This window comes from Rhipicephalus sanguineus, chromosome 3 (assembly GCF_013339695.2).
Source record: "Rhipicephalus sanguineus isolate Rsan-2018 chromosome 3, BIME_Rsan_1.4, whole genome shotgun sequence".
Taxonomy (NCBI): Eukaryota; Metazoa; Arthropoda; class Arachnida; order Ixodida; family Ixodidae; genus Rhipicephalus; species Rhipicephalus sanguineus.
This window is the reverse complement of record NC_051178.1, coordinates 183,197,898-183,215,651: the sequence shown is the minus strand read 5'-3', so window position 1 is coordinate 183,215,651 and position 17,754 is coordinate 183,197,898. Positions and strand designations below refer to the sequence as shown.

Here is a 17,754-nt window from a genome sequence, read left to right as displayed (position 1 = left end):
CCGTCTAAGCTTAACCTACCACGTCTCACTTGTTCAGAGCGTTGGCATAGTGTCTAGAATAGACTACATTCTAGGCACTAAAACCTTTGAATACATTCATTCGTTCCCACCATTCTTCCAAGTACCATGGTTGCCAGTGGTTCGCGGGAAATTCGAATTAAATGACTGGACGACCGTGCACTCGACTCGGTGCGTCTGACCAGCTGACAGACGCGCGTGACACGACAAACGTCTTTCTCTCAGGGCCACATATCCACTTTAGCCGCCTAGCTGAATCATTTCGGAATTGCCCGAGAAGTGCCGGTAGCTGCAGCAACGAAATATAAACGCTTTCTCGACAACATCGGTAACAACAGAAGAACAGCAAGCGGAATGTTCATGGGGCGAACACCTGACCACATTCAGGGACATCGCCCAACATTACAGAATAAAAAGACGCAAATGCCCGCCACCACGCGACAAATTAAACAAAATTAAGGCAGTCCGTAACTTGGAAACTATTAAAGACAAACGCTCACCGCAGCCCGGCGATAATACGCCTCTGTTACCCGATCCTATACCCGACGGACGCGTGTAAAGCGCGCGGGAAAAGAGTTACGCTTCGGCATATGCTTTGGGAATGTGCCGGGGAAGTTAGTCGCAGCCGCCGCTCACTTGTAGTTAAAGGCTATTTTACATGCCGCTATTGCAGCGAAGAAAATCGCTCGGTTCGTTCTATTCGCTCTGTTCGCAACCGCCGCTAATGGCGGTTTCGTTTCACATGGACTGCGAATGGTCTGCGATTTTCGCTCTGCGACTGGCGCGGCGCGCAAAGTTGCTTGCTGTCGTTGTTTGTGGCAGACCCTGCATAATTTTCGAATGTAATGTAACAATCTGCGCGTTATGATATTCTTAACTTTTCATCACAGGTAGCGAGGAGCACGCGTGTCTTGTCATTAAAACCACTTTCAAATCTAAATTTACTTGAGAATACGCAACAACGACCATAACCAAAGCAAACTCGCTGGCGCAGTTTCGACGGCTCGGCCGGGTCGGCACAATTTCGATGGGTCTCGACTGAAAAATCGCTCCGCCGCTGCGAAAAGAGCGAAAAATATCCAACATGTTGGTCGCTCGCCGCTGACCGTTGCGGCGAGAGCGATCGGCCATTTTTTTCGCTGCGAGCGAATTCGCAGCCTGAAAATCGCTCTATTTTGTGTCATGTGAAACGGCATTTAGGCAGAGACTACGAGATCAATCGTCGCAGCTGCCACCAGGCGAGTGCCGCCGCCGCGGCGGCGGTCGCTGATGCAGATCGCATCCGTCGGCGTCGCTGTCGCTGGGAGGCGGCACTCATCAGCGATGAGCTGGCTGACCAGCTATGGGCCGTCCGGCAAGCCGAAGATGCCGCCCGGGTCCAAGAACGTCGAGCCATCGCCTGAGACACCGCCATCATGCTCGACGGAGGGTGGGACGAGACAGGGGTTAATCCCCTCTTCCCCCCGCCCCGCCCGAAGGAAACTGCCGGACTAACCTTAAAGAAAGTTCATTCATTCATTCATTCATTCATTCATTCATTCATTCATTCATTCTCGGAAGAAGACAGCGTTTTGCAATAGGTAGCGAGGCACTGGAATTTCTAAAGGAATACTTCTGCTTAGCAGAGGTAGTGACAGTGGAGCCGAACCATGATACCGAAGTAACTAGAAGAATAGGAATGGGGTGGGGCACATTCGGCATGCATTCTCATATCTTGAATGGTAGTTTACCCAAAAGTTGTCCAAAGCCATATCACAATTGCACGAGAGGATGTCATATCTTTTATGTGGGATTAATCGAGAACAGCCTCCGGAGAAGTACGAAGAGTTTTTCTTTGACGTGACCGCAACACTCTTATTCATAATCCCTAACATTTTCTGCGTCTGAGCCCACATAAATGCCGCAGACGTGGAGTTTCTTCAATGAGTGTAATTGCCTAGAATTTTTTCAAAGAAATATTTGCCTTTAATCTCAGTGTTAAGGTAAGCGCTCTAAAATCAAAACGAAATGTTCAAACTACAAGAATCGGACAGTCACAGTACAACATTGACAAAATATTTCTTAAAAGCCTGGACTAATACCAATTTTATACTAGCTCACTGCTTCACTAATCTTAGTAGTTTAGCCCTCTTTGTCTTTTAAGACAGCTTTATTGCACCACTGCCGCGATGTCGATTTTCTATTGTTTTGTTTTGTTGGTTGACACCTTCGAGCCTTCTACTCCAAAGCTGCATTTCAGATCTCGCACTCGGCACGCACGTGCAGGTTGTCCATGACGGGGCGGTATCCCTCGAGTGCGTGGTACACACTTGTCACCAGGGGGAAGAGTTCGCCCATACAGTCGCCGGAGTAGTCGTCCGTGTCCAGCGACCACACGAATACGCCGCCCATTCCTTGGGACCGGAACCACCTGGCCTGTGGTTGCATCGAGAGTAGCAGACACTGACGTCACGTTTTTTGGCGAAGAATCTGTACAGATTATTATTATTATTATTATTATTATTATTATTATTATTATTATTATTATTATTATTATTATTATTATTATTATTATTATTATTATTATTATATGTTCAATAGCATGCACATGTGGTTGATTGTCTTCGGTACTGTTCGCATATTGCGCGGCATATCCATCGTGTCGTTTATCTGTCTTTCTTATTATATCACGTAGTTCTCGTACTTTTCAAAATGCACCCGTTGTAAACCTTGTTTTTGTTTCCTTGCATTTTTTTTCTCACATAGCGTGTCTACTGAACATGATACTGCTCCGTTTGGCTTACTCTCAGGAGTTTATTGACAATATAAGACGCTATGCCAGTACTCTTTGTATGCCCACTCCTCTATGAGCATTTTATGGCATACTCTAATGATAAATGAACAAAAAGAAAACAAAATAAGTAAACAGTGCGAGGCCTCACTCCTAGTTGCTACAGATGAGAGATATTAATATTAACTATGCATTTATGGCATTTAGGTTAACATTACTTATGAAAAAGGTTGTTTTCAGCGTTTAGACTCCGTATGTCGTACACCGTGCGGTAAGAAAATTTTATGGAGCCGTGCTACCAGCACGACCAATGGACGGAAGGCGTAACGGGCACTCGCATCCAACTAACCCCCCTTCGCACTCTTCACTCTAAGAGAAACAAAAAAGTAAAGAGTCTTCTAACTCTTTTTGTGAGTGCTGACTTGCCACGTATATGACTCTCTTTAAAGAGAAACGTTAACACTCTTTCGTGTCACATGACTTTTTGACGAGAACATAACGACATCCATAGAGGGTTCACGTGCACCTTTAAATAGAGCCATATACATGGTATGTCAGGAATCGCAAAAAAAAGTCAAAGGAATCTCTTTTCTTTTTGGTGTTGTGCATTACATTTATGCCTCGTTGGGCCCTTTCGCATCCCCCCGTTCCACAGCGGCCGTGTTGCATGTTCCTCTGCAGTCCCGTAGCCAACAACCCTTCTATTTAGAAATTCGACGCTCAGTGACTTCGCCATAATTAACGCTTTCGTTATATAGAGCTCAATTAAGCTCAAACAGACTCATACTTACGATTGGATTCGGGTACGAATTGTGTGAATCTCAGTGAGTCTGGATAGGTCGACCCATTAGTGCGAGTTCGACAACCCGTGCCACGTGGCAATGGCGTCAGGCGACGGCTTTGCTAACGTTATATTCCCAGTGACTTCCATAACGAGCATCGCACGAAGCCTGGTGGCTTTATCAAACGCTGTTTATCCCGCGCACAGATTTTTAAGAGCGGGCACTCACATCCAAAGTTCCCTTGGGGTCCGATGGCTGCCACTAAATTCCATTACACGCTTTGGTGGCATATACAGTAAAAGATTAACTTTGGTTAACGTCTCCACTAACGTGGATTGACATCAGAAAAAAATTTTAAAGGGCCCCTAAACCACTCCGAGTTCAAAGACGACAGATTAGTTTCTTTCTCGCCCTCAGTACCCTTCCTGCTGGCGCTAACTCCTCTTCGCCACTTATTTCTAAAACACGCGGACAATATCAGCCCTAAGCGTTGAGCCTCGCCAGATTTCGCGCTTTTCGACCGCATGATGTTATCTCCGTTTGCGCGGTCGAAAACGCACAAAACGAAGTGAAATCAGTTGACCGCGCACGACAGTCATGCCAAGGCGGAACGTTCGTGCGGCTGCATGGCGAAGCGGGGCAGGAGACAAATCACATCAACTGATATCCCTCGCATATGGAGCGATTGAGAGCTTATTTCCTCGTGACTTTACGTGAACAGATTGCTGCCGACACGAATTGTGCGGACAAGACGGGAAACGCCAGGAGAGAATAACCCGCTCGTTCTTTGTATTTACATAGGTTGTTTAGGGGCCCTTTGAATCGAAGGTGAGTAATTCTGCATACTTTTGCGTCGGCGCTCTTTTCGTCTTCATAGCTGATCCACTGATCTCCTTTGTACAGGTAGGCCATACCTGCCGAGTGCACCCATCTCCGAGTCCACTCGTTGGTGTATTTCAATCTTCGACAGGCCTGAACGGAACAAAGAGCAAATATGCTACAGATTTACAGTTTGTAGACAGTGGTTATTGTGTGGTGTTTCGAAGCGAAGGTTTAGATTAGCTTGAGCAAGAAACATAACCAACCTCGAGTACCTATGACCGCTAGCTAAACACTAAAGGCCGTCAAGGACAATTCGCATGTTACTCCGTGAGCGAACTGTTATGTTTTAGTTAGTTAAAGCTCTCTAGCGCTACGTTAGTCTCCTGCGGAACTGCGCAGTACAAATGTTCAACTGTAATAACAGACTTCGCGTTGTATATCTATCCTGACAGAAGTCCCTAGCTAATCCAATGTGACATGCCCCGTGGCGTAGCCACAATGTATAGTCGCACCATAATTTTGGCACGTGGAAAGCGTGATCTGCGCCTCGAACGTCGCCCTTAATTCCTTTCCTCAATCTCCGTCAGATTGTTTTCTTTTGTTTTTGTTTTTGTTCTTCCTTCCGTATTTTGTGTCAGCCAGTTTGCTCATCTCACAGATTGTGTTGATCGTGCATTCCATCAGAACACCACGATCCGCTGACAAGCCAGCACCGCTTCATAACTGCAGTAATTTTCTTTTCTCGAATCACCTGACACTGGTGTGACCTTAGAAAAGGTTGTATTGACTAATCATACCGTGCGCCATATATCTGCGCGAGTGTTCAAAGTCATCTTCATAAAATCCTTATTCATCCCCTTCCCATGCCCACAATGCCCCCCCCCCTCCTTAGAAAACCTCGAGATATAACTTTAGTAATTTATTAATCCTGCTATATTACAAAAATATCCTTGATTCTTAATCAGACGGCTAGTAAAAGCTTGCCACAAATGTCGAAACAATAGATATTAGCGAGGATAAATGAAATAGAACACCCACCTCCACGTAATTCATGTAACCAATCGTTTTAGTGAAGTTACCAGGATCGCCGAGTGGTTGATCAGGCTGGAGGCCGGCGCCGACGTTGTTGTTGCTCGGATCGTCGAGTGTGAACGTACGGCTGTACGTGGCTATACCCGGCACCAGCTTGTATCTGGGAACCCCAGCGTCGACCCAGTGTTTCAGGCAAGGCATCTGCGAGCACGAAGTGCGCCTCGTAAGCGCACAGCCACGTTCGCGCATGCACAATATGTAACAGTTCACTGCCACTTCTCTCACGTTATTAGACGTGACAGTGCCGGTGTGCGGCGCTGGGAGACAAACTCTTTCGAGGAGGTCACTGCACAAGCGAACTATTTTGTGTGCATATGTAAATATTTCCCTCTATCCTCTGCCTCCCTCCCTCGCTCCCTCCCTCTCTCCCTCTCTTGCTCTTTCCTTTGCCCCCGTCTCATTGAGCGAGAGATCCCGTTCTGTTGTCAGCTGCCCGAGCCAGACAGTTACAGTGAGGCCCTCAGAACAAAATTCCTTCCCCTTCCCTCTTTTTGCACATACTCGGTCAAATAAACAACCACTTACTACTGCTACTGTTTTACCAGACTTGCCAAAAATGAAAGATTAGAACAGAATAAGTGAACACAGCGTGCCGAATAGAAAGCGGAGGGAAGAATAAGCTTGTCCGGTTGTTGGTACGATACCTGTACAATATTACGGTTTGTTAGCGAGTTACATCACTTGCAAGTGATGACAAAAAATCCTTGATCAGCGAAGGTCGCTGGAGCGAGCGTTTGGACAAGTGGACTTGTCTTCGTCAAAGCAGTAACTGTAAGTGTCGTTTGTGAAAAATGTCCTAAAATCTGACTATCGCCTTCCACAACCGGCCACCTCCCTTTCTCCCGGAATAACATGACAGTAGGAAAGGGAAATTGACAACCACCCGTTTGTAGTACGAACCCCCGGATAAGAACTGCATTCGCATTTAAAAGCCGCACCTCCCCGAAGGGGATCGTGAGGAAATGCGAATGCATTTGGGTGCACCCGATGAGTGTGCGATTAATTAATGAAGAGAGACGAGAGTGTGCACGTAAGCATTATTTATTCCTACGTCAGCACCTGTTCGTGTTATCGTGGTACCTGACGGCCACAATCACCGCCTTGTGGTCGCTGAAGTGCACGGTCAAAGGGTCTTTGAGAAGCATACGCGCGGCACAGTTTCGCGTAAAGACCAGATCAATGCAACTCCCGTGAATGGTAGTGGGGCACGTGTTGTCGGAGGCGGCAGAGAGACAATGCATAGAGTGCTTGGTCTGCATGTACTCCACCAGCCACTCGCCACTCTTCTTGCGCACGTCAACGTTGAAGTCGCCGACCAAGACAATGGGATCAGAGGGAGCGCACACGCACACTTTCCATAGCCGCGTCCAGCTTCACGGCAACGGCGTCCCGAGCGAGGTTGGGCGCGAGGTACACGGTCACCACAAAGACTGCGTCTCCGGTGTAGGCAAGGGTGTACAAGTCCTTGTACGGAGACGCGTCTCGAACGGGAGCGAGCTCCGCGATGCGAGCGCCCTCACCGGGTACACTCCTCCTCTCCCTTACCCTCCGCCGCTCACCACTTGCTCCGGTTGCTAGGCGCGGCGCAGCTGTAGCTAGGGGCGAGGAGGAGCACGCGTGGAGAGATCTGTGCGCACGCCGACCAGGGACGCACGACAACCCCCGACTAAGAAATGCATTCGCATTTAAAAGTAGTCCTTGTTCGGGGATCTAACCCGGGACTAACGCCTTTCCTGGGCGGTCGCTTTGCCAATTGAGTTACCCAGGAAGCGAGCGATTGGCAGCATGAGGGCGAAATTCATCAACAACTCGAAGCAAATAGACACACGCTATTGCAAATATTAACCCTACCGCCACCCTGCGGGTTTCCGGAGAACTGATTTGCAATCTGACGCTAGCTTTAATTATTTCGCCGAGCTTTTCTGGCAACGTGGTTGCCTCAGCGTAGCTCCCCGGATGGCGTGCCGCGATTTAGGCTTCGTCAGACAGAACGCGGCAGTCAGCACAACAGCCGCTGGAAAGTTCCAGCGTTACCAAATCTGCACCAGTTATCACCGATCCACGTGGTTCCAGGCTCGAACCTGGTACTTTATATATACCCTATCTAACGTTCCTCCCTAGCTTAGCTTGGATTCATAAAAAAAAATTCAAATGCTGTTTGGAGTTTCGCTGTTTGCGTTCATAGTGAACTATGCAGCTTTATCTTACAGCTTGTTAAGATGAGTAACTACTCTTTATCACGAGTGCATATATGTTTCCACGTCTCTATCGTTCGTGTTCGGGAAAATGTGTCCCAATATCTCTAACTTATTGTCGGTGGAACACGTGCTGAAGCACGTCACTTTCGGTATTTAACAGTTTGTGTACTGAAAACGTGGGCCAACCAAAGGCGTGCGTGTTATGAAGTTATTGGTGGCGCGAGCAATCAGTGACGCTCCCGTTTCTCTTCCAAGCATTTTCGGTCGAGCGATTGCTTCCGGTTTCCCGAATATTCAGAAAATTCTTGAAATAATCTTGAAACAAAGCGCAGATGGGCGACACTATCAGGCGACCAGAATGACTTCACTGTTCACGACAATGATTGCAGTGGTGTTAGTTCTTCTGCATTTGTTAATGTATGTGCGCCGTGCGTCGTGTAATCGCAAGCACAGCCCACACAGCCACAAAGCGATGTCGATCGATGGCTTATACATCTAACTACGCTCGCTCATTCTGGACGTTACGAAAGAATATCGCAGTTGCGCTCTTCTACATTTCTGTTTCGTATTCGCCGGCGAAATAGGTCGGATTAGAGCACTCTGATAAAATTGCCAGCGTCCGCGTTCTTGAAATGACTAAGCGGCAATGGACTCTTCGCAGGAAGGGTTCCAATTCTCCCATTTTAACCGACCGCCTGTTTCCTCTAATTAAGAGTATGACTTAATTCATTTAATTACTGCCGTAATCGATGTCTATACTCATGTTAAGATGCCTGCCACCACAGAAAAATAATGAAAAAGGCAGCGAGGAAATATTTCATTTTCCTTATTTTTTTTTTAGTATTTTCGGACACATTTCTTGAAACGCCTCAGGCCTGGCCGACCACCCGACCTCGACCGCTGGATCCATGCACGTTACCACCGTTCACTGTTAGACTTTATACACGAAGCAAATTTGCATGTGTATTTTTGATACCACGAATTGCTATGTCTAAGGGCAGGCTTTAGAAATTAAAAAAAAAGGAACCTGTGTATATACGAGTACACAACCACATTCATACCCCCCATTCTTGCTTCTTACTTCTATCCTACAAGAAAAGGATGTGGTTTTCCGTCTGTACAAACACGAACATTTGTTTTTGTTTTTGTTTTCTGCCCTCTTTTTTTCCTGAACACCTCTCTTCTAGAGCACTTCAATTTTTGTCCTTGCTGTATCTTAGTATTTGTGGTAATAATAACAGCGCTTCTCTGCGCTTCATTCGCACATATTTTTTTCTTGTTGTTAGAATGTTAAGCCATACTTCGAAGCTCAATGTTCTTACGGTTCCAACGTCGCTGTACTGTCCCCCCTTCGCACAGATTGAGTCCACTCGTAAGCTTCGTCTTCTTAGTATCGTCCAGTTTGTAATCGAACGTCATGAGAAAGATGTAGTCGACGTACCTGCATCGCGAAACAAATTTTTTCAGGTATACGATATGCAACACTATTCCATTAAAAAAATGTTTTTTTTTTAGGAAGGCTGAACAGCATCATGCGATACTACTGAGCCCCGTATTCCTATCATACTTTTTGCTGCTTTTTACATTTCTCTGGGCACATTTCTATTTTCCCCCAGTCTCACGCTGTGTTTTACGGTAGCTCCCTGATGCCATCACCGGTAAAACCAAAGCACTACTACATCTAAGCGGCTTTGATAAGAAGGAGCCCATACGGTCTTGCAAGGTAAGGTGTTACCTGCACATCTGGCTGTTTGTGCCAACTGCGGCAACTATTAGGCTACAACACACTATATAAGTCTTTCCCACGCTATCCTAATGTACTCAGTCTTTGCAGCCTTCGATTTTCACCTTGGTCTTTTCTTGTCATCCTCCTCTTCTCACTGAGTTGCTCAGCCATGATCGCTAAAGTGTGAGACTCTTTTTCTGTGGATAAGCTCCCAATTTGTTCACAAATCTGTGGCCCAAAAAGTGCCATTCTTCTATCCTATGCAGTGGTATTTGCTTTTTTTTTTTTTTCATTCACACATTTGATAGTTTTCTTACAGAAAACCGACGGGTTGAGGGCTAAAGGCGCGAGCGTGCGCCTTTAGCCCTCGGCTTTAGCGTGCTCGGCTTTATAGTACACCGAATGCATTACATTCGATAGCACCACATCAGATTTGATTAGTTTCTCCTTTCCTTTGTAGAGCATGCTTGCTACATCGGTTTAGACATTAGTGTAACTATCGCATTTTTTTTTGCTTCTTACAAGACGCCGCTGTTTTGTGGTGAGTTGCGCACTGTTACGCAACAGATCTGCTGCAAAATTCCTCTAGCACTTATGTGCCACAGAAATTGGGCAACTCCCACTACGTTTCAGCTTTTCTTGTTAACCATCTGTACAGAATGCTTGGGCGGTGATTGATCGCGTTCCGGGTCATGATGATGATAATTTTCTATCTACGGGCACGCGGCAAACGTCGATCCTAATAGTTCTGCCGTAATAAATACAAATAACGTCCCTATACTTTCCTTGGCTTCATATGGATAAAACAAAGATCAACAGGCAGGCAAGCACGCAGGCGGACACGCCAATTTTGTGGATTCTGTTACAAACTAGGGTAGTATAAATGAAAACCGACAGAACATTAAGGTTCTGTCTAACAGAGAAAAACGAGCCCTTAATTTCCCCTTCTCTCGTTCATACTGGGATAGTAGATAATACAAAACAGGGTAGTATATTTTAAACAGCGCAGCTGTTTAAGCTTGGCGAACCTCGCACAACCTCGCCCTAGCTGCACCTATCTGGGGCGAGAGTGGGAAGCGGAAGTGAGGGTCGAAGAGAAGTGATGTGATGGTCAGGAGGAGAGAAAGGAGGAGGGAAGAGGGTGAAGCATAGCATGGCCATGCATATCATTGTATAGCAAGGGGTAAGAAAGGGAAGTGAGGGTGACGAGGGAGGAAAGGAGGAGGGGAAGGAACACGAGGAAAAGGAAACGCAGGGATGTTAACCAATTTAGAAGGACCAGTATGCTACTCTACACTGGGGGAATGGATGGGGGAGTTTTAATGATAGGGAGAGAGAGAGGGATAGCACGCACGCACAAGGTCGCACACTTCACTGTCATGATAACGCCGTTGATCTATAACCGCCGGTGCAAGTCTGATGTCTTCAAGAAGTTGAGCACTGCCTTCGTCGCCTTCACCCGCGATGACCTCTCAGGACGACATTCCAGAAGACAGGGTGAACCATAGCATAGCCTTCCATAGTATTACAAGGAGCTGGGAAAGGGAAGTGAGGGCGAGGAGGAGGGAAATGATGTGTATAGACGGTGAAGTATAGCATAGTGTTGTATAGTATATTACAGCAAGGGGGGAGGGGAAGTGATGGCGAGGAGAAGGGAAAGGAGGAGGTGAGAGGGTAAAGTATATCATAATCTTGTATAGTATAGAACAGTAAGTGGTGGGAAAGGGAAGTGATTGTGAGGAGGAGGGGAGGCCACCAGCTCTTCTGTTTCCTCAGTCTTCGCACCACTAGCTCCTATTTGCCCCAATTTGTTCGATGTTCGCTTCACTCTACAAAAAAAAAAGCCGGCAGATCCCACGCATTGTGGGAATCGATGTAATGCGAAGCAGCCAGCAAAGAGCTGCATACATCGTCTTGTATGTCATTGAGGAAAATGCGTGTCATGGTTTTCATGTTAACTCCTATTATTTATGTTCGTCACACAGTAACGTCACGCAATACCAACTTCGGGGTCGATCAAGCTAGAGAAACGGCCGCCAGCGCCCCATGAGCGTGGCACGCAAGTCATGCTGTACATGACATACGTGTCATGACTTTCATGTTAACTCGTGTTATTTATGTTCCTCACACGGTCACGTCGCAAGACACCAATTTTGGTGTATATGAAGCTAGCGAAACGGCCGCCAGCACCCCATGAACGTGGCACGTAAGTCATGCTGTACATGACATGCGTGTCATGATTTTCATGTTAACTCGTGTTTTTATGTTCGTCACACAGTCACGTCGCGCAAAACCAATTCCCGGGCAGATCAAGCTAGCGAAACGGCCGCCAGCGCGCCATGATCGTGGCACGTAAGTCATGCTGTACATGACATGCGTGTCATTATTTTCATGTTAACTCGTGTTATTATGTTCGTCACATAGTCACGTCGCGCAATACCAATTTCGGGGTAGATCAAGCTAGCGAAACGGCCGCCAGCGCCCCATGAGCGTGGCACGTAAGTCATGCTGTACGTGACATGCGTGTCATGATTTTCATGTTAACTCGTGTTTTTATGTTCGCCACACAGTCACGTCGCGCAATACCAATTTCGGGGTAGAGCAAGCTAGCGAAATTGCCGCCAGCGCTCCATGAGCGTGGCACGTAAGTCATGCTGTACATGACATGCGTGTCATGATTTTCATGTTAACTCGTGTTATTTATGTTCGTTACACAGTCACGTCGCGCAATACCAATTTCGGGGTAGATCAAGCGAGCGAAGCCGCCGCCAGCGCCCCATGAGCGTGGCACGTAAGTCATGCTGTGCATGACATGCGAGTCATGATTCTCATGTTAACTCGTGTTTTTATGTTCGTCACACAGTCACGTCACAAGATACCAATTTTGGTGTATATAAATCTAGCGAAACCGCCGCCAGCGCCCCATGAGCGTGGCACGTAAGTTATGCTGTACATGACATGCGTGTCATGATTTTCATGTTAACTCGTGTTATTTGTGTTCGTTACACAGTCACGTCACGCAATACCAATTTCGGGGTAGGTCAAGCTAGCGAAACCGCCGCCAGCGCCCCATGAGCGTGGCACGTAAGTCATGCTGTACATGACATGCGTGTCATGATTTTCATGTTAACTCGTGTTATTTATGTTCGTTACACAGTCACGTCACAAGATACCAATTTTGGTGTATATAAATCTAGCGAAGCCGCCGCCAGCGCCCCATGAGCGTGGCACGTAAGTTATGCTGTACATGACATGCGTGTCATGATTTTCATGTTAACTCGTGTTATTTGTGTTCGTTACACAGTCACGTCACGCAATACCAATTTCGGGGTAGGTCAAGCTAGCGAAACCGCCGCCAGCGCCCCATGAGCGTGGCACGTAAGTCATGCTGTACATGACATGCGTGTCATGATTTTCATGTTAACTCGTGTTATTTATGTTCGTTACACAGTCACGTCACAAGATACCAATTTTGGTGTATATAAATCTAGCGAAGCCGCCGCCAGCGCCCCATGAGCGTGGCACGTAAGTCATGCTGTACATGACATGCGTGTCATGATTGTCATGTTAACTCGTGTTTTTATGTTCGTCACACAGTCACGTTGCGCAATACCAATTTCGTGGTAGATCAAACTAGCGAACGGCCGCCAGCGCTCCATGAGCGTGGCACGGAAGTCATGCTGTACATGACATGCGTGTCATGATTTTCATGTTAACTCGAGTTTTTATGTTCGTCACACAGTCACGTCGCGCAATACCAATTTCGGGGTAGATCAAGCTAGCGAAACTGCCGCCAGCGCTCCATGAGCGTGGCACGTAAGTCATGCTGTACATGACATGCGTGTCATGATTTTCATGTTAACTCGTGTTATTTATGTTCATTACACAGTCACGTCACAAGATACTAATTTTGGTGTATATCAAGCTAGCGAAACTGCCGCCAGCGCTCCATGAGCGTGGCACGTAAGTCATGCTGTACATGACATGCGTGTCATGATTTTCATGTTAACTCAAGTTTTTATGCTCGTCATACAGTCACGTCGCGCAATACCAATTTCGGGGTAGATCAAGCTAGTGAAACTGCCGCCAGCGCCCCATGAGCGTGCCACGTAAGTCATGCTGTACATGACATGCGTGTCATCATTTTCATGTTATCTCGTGTTATTTATGTTCGTTACACGGTCACGTCGCAAGATATCAATTTTGGTGTATATAAAGCTAGCGAAACGGCTGCCAGCGCACCATGGGCGTGGCACGTAAGTCATGCTGTGCATGACATGCGTGTCATGATTTTCATGTTAACTCGTGTTATTTATGTTCGTCACACAGTCACGTCGCAAGATACCAATTTTGGTGTATATCAAACTAGCGAAACGGCCGCCAGCGCACCATGAGCGTAGCATGTAAATCATGCTGTACATGACATGCGTGTCATGATTTTCATGTTATGACTTGTCATTTATGTTCGTCATACAGTCATGTTACGCCATGCCAATTTTGGTGCACATTAGATGAACCAAGCGACCAGGAGAGCACAAAGTCGTAGGCGGCTAGATAGATAGATAGATAGATAGATAGATAGATAGATAGATAGATAGATAGATAGATAGATAGATAGATAGATAGATAGATAGATAGATAGATAGATAGATACGCTCAAAGTCGCAGAAGTTCGCTAAGAAATGCTTCGCATTTAAAAGGAAAAAGAGAAACGTGCCGCTCGTCGGTTTTGTAGTACGGCACGAACGTTTACACCTTACCTCGGGTTCACTGTTCTACGTTCGTTCCGATGGACTTAAATATACCATGGCATATTATTAATCCGCTTTCGCACGTTTCTAAAAGGGAAAAAAAAGACTCGTGCGCTAATGACAGCTTACCTTGCAAGGTCACTTTTCAATACAGCATCACATTTGGGGCGGCAGGTCGGGAGTTGAATTGTTAGGAGGTCATCGACGTGCATAATCTTGAACCGGAATTTCTGTTCAGAAAAACAAATATGTCGCGCTCCGTGAGAACACTGCGCCTTTCAAGGCATAGAATAGCGAAAGCTTTAGGGACAGCAGAATATGTATATCATTAACAAAGCTGCCTTAAGGAATTAGGGTGTTCACTGCAACACGGGCTATTGATCTCCACACCTTTCAAAACGCCAAATAAAGCTAGATGTCAGGTGCAGCCGGCTGTTGCCTCGTTGTCCAGAGCTTCATGTTTGATGGGGCCCTGCAACAGTTTTCCAAGTAATCATCGAATGGCTTCATTAATAGAGTTTATTGCCTCACGAATCGACTGCCGCAAAAACAAATTTGAATTCTTCTTGTACTAGGGGAGTTACAGGAATTTATCGCACGCTTTAAGCGCTTTCTCTCTCCTTTCGTGCTGGCGAGCGCGCTGAAAAAAGTTACGCAAGAGGAAAATGACAAGGGGGAAAGAATATGCCTCCGTTCGTCAGCGCGCGTTATGACCTGGAGCACTTTCTTTTCTTTTCTTTTTCTTCGAACGTGCGGCCTACTATCAGTGTGGTCGCGAGCGCGCGCGGACGTGGCGGCATCCCGTGGCGGCCGCATTAACTACGGAACTCGCGATGCTCAAGTCAACCAATGGCCGTGTACCTTGGGTTTATGGCATCACTTGTCGAGAGAAGAGGGAGCGATTTCTAGCTGACTGAGAATTGATTGTAAATTCCAGGACGCGTGTTGCGCTATAATGTTTGGCTCGAGTGTTCTCAGAAGCCTCGACAGCCGATCGGCAACGTTTTCTGACCATGCTGAAAAAGTGTTGCAGTGCCCTTTTAACAGTACCCGGCATTCTCCATAAACGGGTTTACAAGCACAATTTGTCACTGTAAAAGCTTTATTGTGCACTGGTGCACTACCATGTCAGTAAGTGGGCAACAAGGCCACATATTTTTCTAGAACACTTACTGAATTACCTCATCACAATACCTCCAAAAGGTCACCCGTACGGTGAGAAAAAGCTATCCCAGAAGAAACGCAAAAGCAAAAGACTGACCGCGAAATACCGCTTCCAACCTCCAGCTCCATCTCGCGGTGACCTCACAAGCATGGTGAATTTGGTTGGCATAGAGTTTCGTGAGACAGTAAAAAAGTTTCATTTCATCTATATTTGCCTCCCTAATATTCAAGCTGTTATCCAGAATATAAAAAATTTGCACATTCGTCACGATGGTCTAGTGGTTATGGTGCTTGACTGCTGACCCGACGGTGGCGGGATTGAATCCCGTCCGCGGCGGCCGCATTTCGATGGAGGCAAAATGCTAGATGCCCGTTTGCTTAGATATGGGCGCCCGTTAATGAACCCTAGGTGGTCGAAATTTCCCGAACCTTCCACAACGGCGTCTCTCATAATCACATCGTGGTTTTGGCACAGCACGCAAAACTCTGGCAACTATAATTAACAAATAAGCACATTTTTAAAGGCAGCCATCAGATTAATGGGATTCGGGATCTCTTTAACATCGCTACAATCTCAAGCCACTCAATCTTGTATTTTAGACGTCTTCTGAAAAAATTGTCACCTCTGCAAAATTGTCACCTATGCAAAACGAGTGTTTATTGCCCTAGTGTTCATGCCGTAATTATGCCGTGTGATTAATACTTATGCCTCAAGTATTCATCGCTGGACGTTGTCACTGCTTGCATCGCAACAGGCAGCACCAACGTTCGCGAACATTTTACCTCCTAGAGTTACGCGAGTGTGAAAGAAAAAGAAAGAAAAGAAAACATGCTGGTCACCTTAATAAACGTGAGAATTCTGTCGAAGTGCTCTCTGTTGCATATCGACGGTCCCGGTCCTTCCAAGTGCAAATTGACGCCGTCGAATTTCTTGGGCTTTACTAGAGAGTCGATGGTATTTATCATCTTTTCTTGATCCTTTTTGTTGCGCAGCCGTTTGAGCAAGCTGTTAATGTGAGCCCCACCACCGTAACTGAAGAGAACCCTAATGTTCCTGTTACGTTCCCTCAGCGAGGCCACGTCCTTCTCCATTTCTGCGAACACCAAGAAAATAATAATAATAATAATAATAATAATAATAATAATAATAATAATAATAATAATAATAATAATAATAATAATAATAATAATAATAATGAATAGATAAAAGTGGTTGAAACCTCCATTGCTGGATTGAGATTGAATGAGCACAGTGTTGCTGTTATAACTCCGATAGCTGACATTAGCCAGTACAAGCCAATGCTATAGCCAATGTAACGGTCGTCGTCTAGTGAGCGTTATCTAGCAGTGGCCGTCATTTTTATGAGAATCATTTCGAGCTATACATGCTTGGAAACCCAGGATTTCTGCGTGGCAAGCGGGTGTGCTACCACAGAGCCAAGCCCGCGTTTGAAACTATTTCGGAGAAAAACCCTATATGAATGTCATGCAGTGAGAGGAGTGTCCTTGACGCATGTAATATCACGTGGCAGAATGGTAGAATCGCAGCAGACGTCAAAGCACGTGAAGTGCGCAACGAGTGGTTGGTTTAAAGGGCCGCCAATTACGAAGCGCTCAGACATACTTAATCATCATTATCAGCGACAGCATCAACAAAGTGTGCAGCTGCGCGGGTGCGTGAGTTGCCTTACGGATGCGTGGTGGGTACTTCGCCAATTCGCAACAGGAAGATTTATGGCGTAGTGGGCACTTCGCAACTGTACTTGCAGTATGCAATCTAGGATAGTTTGAAATGGCCAATTTTACGCGCACAGATCTTCCTTTCCTTGCGGCACGGTAGAGGTGTGCACCGAGAAGCGATGCCAGGCTAGCGATTGAGAAGGCGATGTAAACGGGGCCAGATTACCCTATCGCGTGTTACTCTTGAGGGCGACGCTCAGGCTTCCTCCAAGTTTTTTTTTCTTTTTTTTTAATGCACAATATCATCGTTAAAACGCCACTTAACCTCTCTTCAGTAACTTGCCGAACACAAAGGTTGATGCTGAGTCTACGTATTTATACTAGCTTCAATCATTTCTGAAAGCTTGCAACACCAGCGTTTTAAGCTACTCTTGTAGACGTGCTACACACCTAGTCTTCGAAGTAAAACCGTTCAGGCATGCACAAAGGATGTCTACGGGGCTTTTACCGTCGACATCGCAATGGCGCAAGCTACGCATATGTAGCAATGGCCAAATGTGAGCATCGTTTTAAAAAGAACCACCGCCCAAGCACTCCCTACAGATGGTTAGCCAACGAAGCACAAGTGTGCATCTCCGGTGTTTATTACCAGCTGCGATCTATGAAAGTGTCTTCTGTTGTAGCTTTTGATTTCTCTATCAGCACATTTGAGAGATGCGCACTACAAATTTTGCGCTTGGAGACGTGAGCT

General features: G+C 46.3%; 1 protein-coding gene and 1 long non-coding RNA gene across 2 annotated transcripts; both read right to left on the bottom strand.

Annotated features, from left to right (window-relative positions):
- Positions 1 to 2,253: 2,253 nt before the first annotated feature.
- LOC125757897 (endochitinase-like) lies at positions 2,254 to 5,625 on the bottom strand. Its single transcript, XM_049414236.1, has 3 exons — positions 5,431 to 5,625; positions 4,417 to 4,542; positions 2,254 to 2,433 (listed from the first exon to the last, which is right to left on the bottom strand). The coding sequence occupies exons 1-3, from the start codon at positions 5,623 to 5,625 to the stop codon at positions 2,254 to 2,256; spliced, it is 501 nt and encodes a 166-aa protein (XP_049270193.1).
- A 3,414-nt stretch (positions 5,626 to 9,039) lies between these two features.
- On the bottom strand, positions 9,040 to 16,377 carry LOC125757716 (uncharacterized). The gene is made up of 3 exons (XR_007415460.1): positions 16,164 to 16,377; positions 14,289 to 14,389; positions 9,040 to 9,123 (listed from the first exon to the last, which is right to left on the bottom strand). It is a non-coding gene; the product is annotated as an uncharacterized LOC125757716 (long non-coding RNA).
- Between the last annotated feature and the right edge of the window lie 1,377 nt (positions 16,378 to 17,754).